This window comes from Cucurbita maxima, unplaced genomic scaffold (assembly GCF_002738345.1).
Source record: "Cucurbita maxima cultivar Rimu unplaced genomic scaffold, Cmax_1.0 Cma_Scf00027, whole genome shotgun sequence".
NCBI classification, from domain to species: Eukaryota; Viridiplantae; Streptophyta; class Magnoliopsida; order Cucurbitales; family Cucurbitaceae; genus Cucurbita; species Cucurbita maxima.
In genome coordinates this window covers 2398430-2405415 of record NW_019272043.1, presented here as the reverse complement: position 1 = coordinate 2405415, position 6986 = coordinate 2398430, and the positions used below count along the sequence as shown (strand labels likewise).

Here is a 6986-nt window from a genome sequence, read left to right as displayed (position 1 = left end):
ATTCGAAACTTTATCATAAAACATAGTCATAGATTTACATGTTTTCTAGAAGATCTTTAAATAAAATAACAAAAATTCTATACTAACCTACCGTTTATGAAGTTTAAATGCAAACTACCATATGCATGTATTATGATCTCTTGGATCACAATGTTACCGTCAAGAGTACAGGAGTTTTGCCTTTATCTGAAAAATGAGAGTAATACATGTCCTGAGTATTTTAAGAAATACTCACTAAGTTACTCCGCTACTGGAGTTAAATGTAAGCACATACAATCATGAGTGTGACCTATCATATTAGTATATATTCCTTATGTGGCTATCCTAAGTGGGTACTTAGATAATGTTTTACACATGTTCCACCCATGCGAGTATGGACCACCATTTAGTTCGCACAACTCCTAGGCTCCTTTCTTGTCGACGAGCATTCTCTAGAGTTGTTGATGTCAGACACCCGTTAGGAATAATGATCATCGCAACATTATAATAAACATAATGATTGTTTTCCTGCCTCATAGTGTACGCATCCGTACCATCGTAAAAGAAGGAGTATCCCCGAGTGCATGAGCATACAATAATGCATGAGGTCTCAACACTTTTCATTCGTTAAATCATGTACAAAAACCCATCTTCCACCTTCCTTTATATCATATCATTTTATCATATTTTTCATGCATATATCGAGGTTGTGCATTATGTCAATACATTATATTGTATGGCAATCATATCATATATCTCATCATGTCAAACATATGTCATATCATGTCTTTTAACGTAGCATATCATATTATGCACATATCATATTGCATGCCGTGTCATAGCATGCATTGTATAGTCAATCATATTACATCATAACCCTAGGTTTCTCTCTATCTTCTTTTCCTTTTCTTTATTTTTTTTCGGACATTTTCTCCGTTAACTTTGACCAAAAATTTTAATTTTGCTGGTATTTTAAATTTTATTTTTCTACGTCCCCACGTGTCACAAGCCCTTTTTCCTTCTACACCACTTTAAATTCATTCTCTAAGACAGTTAAAAACTCAATGGATACAACTTGCGATGGGCATGGCTGAATTGACTAGTCGTCACCAATTCAAAAGTACAATCTTATCTTCTTGTATTGATTAACTTACTTTTGATCGTATCAATGGATACCATTCTTCTGTTCCATTCTTCTATTGAATAAGAGTGCAACTCTAAGTTTATAATAAAATAAATTATGATTAATGAACAAAAATAGATTAATTTAAAAGATTAATTGCTTAATTTTATATCATTTATAAGGGTTTCCTAAGTTCTTCCCACTAGCTCAGAGTAACATTAAAACAATTAATTTAATTAAAAAAATTAATTTAATTAAAAAAATTTAAACGTTTATATTTTATTTGCTAAATAAAATAGAAAAAAAAAACACTTTAATTTATATATATATTTTATATTTTACTTTATAATATATTTAAGTTCTAAGTGACTTTTATAAATTTAAAATAAAATAGAAAAAAAAAACACTTTAGTAAATATAAAAATGTGTTTCATAATACAACAAAAGAAATATCTTCCATTATTTGCTTGTAGCCCAGTTTAAAAAATATCATATGAATAATTTAATTTCATTTTTAATAGGTCCCACAATCCATGTGCTCCAAATATATCAAATAGGACTTTGCCAACAAGTCGCAAGATATTTTTCTTTTAACCTTGCCAACAAGTGCAAGATATTTTTCTTTTATTTACTTTTACAGAGACAGACTTTCCATACAGACCAGCTCAGTTATTCCAATATATTTTGTCCTCACTTATCACCAAAATAGAATTTCTCATCAAAACATATTTAATTATAAAATTATTATGATTGAGTCACCAAAAAGTGAGATGTATCTTGTTGATATAGATAATGACTTCTAATTGTTTTAATATTTTCTTAGCCATGATATCTCCAAGATCACTGACATTCAGATGTGATATCAGTTCATTTATATACTCATCCTTTGAAGAGAAATTAAATATTAACTCATTTCCTACCTAAAAAACAACGGGTTATTAATTATTATAGATTTTTATTTTAAAAAGTACTCAATAATATTGTTGTGGTCATTCATATATCCATAAAATTAAATTCTAGTATCGATAATTATACTTGATTCTACCGAAATAAGTGATAATTTGCCAGTACAACGTAACTTTATATCATAATCTAGTTGGAAAAACAAGTATGAACGAACCTTCGAATTCAAGCAACTCACTTCTTTATACGATCCTTAACCAATGCGTCGTTATATAATCGTTCAAATAAGTAATACATATTAATTAGAAAACGATGAACGAAAGCAACGTCTTAAATACATTGGTAGGTATATTGTGTGTCTAAAGAGACGAGACGAATAAGCATTATGTTGTCCCTCTCTCTCAGCATTGAATGACCAAATGAAGCACAGCCACAGAACAAAGGTTATAAAGATAAGCAAAGAGAGCCATTCTTTTCCCCCTTTGGCACAGCAATACACCTTTAATCAATCATGCCACACACACCACCCAAAGCCCTCATTTTTTCTCCAACCATTTGGCTTTGGCCGGTTAAAGAGCCTACTCCCTCATCATTGCTTTTCCAAACCCTATCGTCAAATCTCGATCAGTTTCTTTTTCTCGTAAGGTTAAATTACATTTTTTTTACTGTAAATTATTATATCGAATTTGATAAAATTTAACTTCAAACTATCATAACTGTAACAACTTAAGTCTATCGCTAGTAAATATTGTTTTTAAAACATGTCTGCTGAGAAGAAATTTTCATACACTTATAATATATGTTTGGTTCCCATCTTATTGGAATATATTTTATTATAGCCATAACCCGTATTTTATATTTGATATATTTTATTTTGTCTGATTTGGTTAGTAGAATATTTCCTCTTATTTTTTAGGATTTAGTTGGTAGTTTGTATTAATGTTATAAATTGAACTTTTGATCTCACTTCTGTTTCTTAGACTTTGATTCCACTTAAGTTTCTCATTCTTAACATGGTATCAGAGCATTATTCTTAACACATCTCTAACCAATGTGAGATCTTACAATCCACCCCTGTTTGGGGCTCGACGTCCTCGCTGGCACTCGTTCTCCTTTCCAATCGATGCGAGATCTCACAAGTTAACTAAACCTTCATTATAAGAGTGGAAAAACCTCTCTCCATCAGACACGTTAAATTTGAGGGGAAGCCCAAAAGTAAAAGCGGAACAAGCAGACAAAAAAATAAATTTATATTTTATTGAAAGTATCAATATAAAAAAGGAGGAAATTTTTTTTAATAAAAAAATCTTAAAGCTAAAAAAACAAATTTGTAAAATCATACCAAAAAAATTAAACTTTATAAAATATATAATATATTTTTAACAATAATGTTAAAATAATCCATAGAGATATTGATTAGACCATTCATATTTATTCCTTCTTTCTCTCACTTTCATCATTCTTTGCTTTGTCACTTTATATAATATGAATCTCAATCTCTTCTTCTTCTTTTCCATTAATACATAGCAATAAAAAATTTCAACTCAGAGTGGGAAGAGCTCATGGCAACAACCATCCATGGCGATGAACACGATAATCAAGACGAAGAAGACGAAGAAGAAGAAGAAGAAGAAGAGGCATTATCTATGTGCGACCTTCCTGTCAAAGAAAAGCAGCAGCCTTTGCTTCTAGATGAAAACCCCATCACGGAGGATTTCGATTTCAACCACTGGCCGCCGCCGCCCATGTGCGCTGCCGACGACATCTTCTTTCAAGGCCATTTGCTCCCTCTTCGCCTCTCTGTTAGCTCCGATAATACTCACAATCACTTCTTTTCTAAACCTCTGTCCGCCAGGTTCGAACCCAGCTACAATTTTTCACAGATTTATTTTATTCTATTTTTTTTATTTTTTTTTTAATTTTCCAGGTCGGAGTCTATGGATCATAATATGTTGAGGTTTAGAAATGGAAGTAGTAGCAGTAGCAATAGCAGTAGAAGTCATTATTCCAGGTATGCTTTTTTAATTTCTTCCCATTTCAATTAATTATTTTTTTTGAAACTTGGATATTTTTTAAATTATAATCGCCAAAATCCAACCCAAATTCAAACCTCAAAATATATTACCGTTGCACAAAATAAAAAGTTAAATTAATAATAATAAATAAATAAATAAATAAAACTTTCCCACAAAAAAATATATATTGTTTTAACTTTTAAAACTGTTAATTTTATAAAAATTGAATTTTGAAAAGTTTTATTAATATTTTTAATTTTTTTAAAAATATGTTTATCGTTAACCTTAATACCCTTAAATATTTGGGTTATTATTTTTAAAATTCAAGACGAGAATCAGATTTTTTTTATGAGAATAGAAGATTGTAACGATCCAATATACTGCTAATAGATATTGTCTTTGGATCATTATCTCTAAAATGGGTCTGAGGATGTTTTTATTCTTCTCTCCAACCCAAGTTTATAGATATTTTTTAAAAGAATTGTTAAAAATATTAATAAAATTTATAATTGAAATAAAGTAATCACGATTTCCATTATATATTTTTTAAAAATAATTGATGAAATATTTTGAATTGCAGGTGTTCAAGTATTAGTAACAATTCCATCTCAATTCCGACGAACTCAAAGCCAAGAACTCAAAATAACGTCTTCCACTCTCACCCAAGTCCCACGCCCCAAATCAGATCCTTTTCAACTTTCGGGCGCCGGAGCTCCTCCCGTTGGGACTTTTTCCGGGTGGGTCTTCTCCGAACGCCGGGAATGGAACTTCACGACCTCAAAACTCGCACGACCAACGGCGCCGCTTTCGAGGCGGAACCCACGGTGGGGCAGAAAACAAGAGGCACGTTTCTGGGTGTGGTGAGCTGCAAAAAATCAGTGGATACAATACCGGCGGCGAAGAAGATAAAGAATTGGAGTGGGAATATTGTGAAGAAAAGGAATGAAAAGGGAAAGGGAATTGGGATTAGGGAAAATGAATTGAACGATAATGTTGAAATTAGGGAAAAGGAAAAGGAAAAGGCGACGAGGCTGTCACATCGTCGAACATTTGAATGGCTAAAGCAGCTCTCGCATGCAACCTTTGCTGACCAACACTCATCTTGACCCCATTTTTTTTTACTTACTTCTTCCCCCACCACCATGCTTGTACCACTTTAATTATTCCTTCCCACTTACCCTTTTCAATTCACTTGTAGTGTTTTAAACCTTTTTCATTTTTAAATTTAGATGAACTAAACGATGGGATGAATCTTATCGAGACCCTAATAAGAAACATAGTTGCAAAAATTGATTCTTGTTAGAAGGGTTCGTAGGCAGGTGGGTTTAATCCAATTTAGTGGTAAAAAAACTTATGAACCACATTTTTATAACCCAATTTCTTTTTGAATTAGTTGACTTTTGGGAGTTCGAACGATGGAGAATTTGAGTTGGGGTGAGAGGGAAAGGAATCGAAATAAGAAAAAGAGGGAAATGAGTGAGGTGGATGTGATGATGAAGGTGTGAGATTTTGGTAAAGCCAAGGGAAAAAAAAACAGGTGACAAACACCTTTCCTCCCATCAACCGACAACAATTAGGGTATAATGTTCGGAATTTGAATTTATGTTTTCCTGGTCAAACAAGAATTATGTTATATCAATCTTTTATTCAATAGCATGTCAAATAGTAGAGACTGGTTATCTCCTTTAAATGTGTATATAAAGTAGAGTTAGGATAATCTCTCGGAGCTATGCCACTTATTATCAATACTTCTTGAAGTACTTTGTCGAGCACAATATCACATTGATAGACTTTCCTTGTGACCTCAAATCAAGCATGATAAGACCCATTAAAATACCTTTTCAAATTTTTGATAGACGGGCAAACCTAAATTAAAGAAAAAAAAAACATCTCTAATTCTGTTTGTTCCTTTAACACAATACACACGAAGCATGATTATGCCTACGACCCTACTACAACAACTCTGGTAAATAAGCAAGAATTAAGGACCTTCCATGAAATTTTCTGTTTTTACTACAATTGGGCATTACAAAATGCAAAACAACGGTTCGTTGAGATTTGTGTAGCTTCAAAAACTGGATTATAAAAAACTTTTAGTGCTACTCAATCGAGTGAACTTACAATTAGATATTATATAATAGATCGGGATAAATTGAATGATGTATGTTATATTGTATGACATCTTGACATGCATGTTATGTCCAAAGTCTTAGATGTATGTATGTATGCTATTTTATGATGTATGTATAATAGTATCGGCAGCAGGTGATGAAAACCCGGGCGCACGGTCTTATCTTTCAGAAAGACTATAATATGCAATAAATTCAAAAAAAAAAAAAAAAAAAAAAAAAAAAAAAAAATCCCAAACGCAACACTTTCTCCGTTGCTCGATCCCGGTTTCAGTTTGCCATGGGAATCGTAGAGGAGGCTCAAAATGTGAAGATCATCGGAGACGGCCAACAGACGGTGGTTCTCGGCCACGGATTCGGCACCGATCAATCGGTCTGGAAACACCTGATCCCGCATCTGGTGGAGGATTACAAGGTGGTTCTGTACGACAACATGGGCGCCGGGACTACCAATCCAGATTATTTCGACTTCGAGCGCTACAGAAGTCTGGAAGGGTTCGCGTACGATCTGCTGGCGATGTTCGAGGAGCTTCGAATTGATTCGTGTGTGTTCGTCGGCCACTCTGTTTCGGCGATGATCGGCGCCATCGCTTCCATCACTCGCCCGGCCCTCTTCCACAAGATTATAATGCTCTCCTCCTCCCCTAGGTACCTTCGATTTTTGCTTTCCCCCTTTTCTCAAACCTAGAACCGCAGATGTTATTATTATTATTTATTTTATTTTTTTTAGGTTAAATTCATAAAAAAAAAATCTTCATATATTGTTATGTAATGATAATCTGAATTAAAAAAAAAAAAAAAAAAAAAAAAAAAAAAAAAAAAAAAAAAAAAAAAAAA

At 32.8% G+C, this 6986-nt stretch overlaps 2 protein-coding genes across 2 annotated transcripts in view; both read left to right on the top strand.

Moving 5' to 3' along the window:
• The first annotated feature begins 3482 nt into the window (after nt 1–3482).
• Nucleotides 3483–5322, top strand: LOC111499574. Its single transcript, XM_023151163.1, has 3 exons — nt 3483–3860; nt 3933–4016; nt 4601–5322. Exons 1-3 carry the CDS (start codon nt 3568–3570, stop codon nt 5124–5126), a joined length of 903 nt encoding a protein of 300 aa, XP_023006931.1. The 5' UTR covers nt 3483–3567; the 3' UTR covers nt 5127–5322.
• A 1021-nt stretch (nt 5323–6343) lies between these two features.
• LOC111499575 (probable esterase KAI2) overlaps nt 6344–6986 on the top strand; it is a 1354-nt gene continuing 711 nt past the window's right edge. The window contains exon 1 of the mRNA XM_023151164.1: nt 6344–6797. Coding sequence (XP_023006932.1) covers nt 6430–6797 — 368 coding nt within the window. The 5' untranslated portion in view covers nt 6344–6429. The remainder of the gene's footprint in view (nt 6798–6986) is intronic.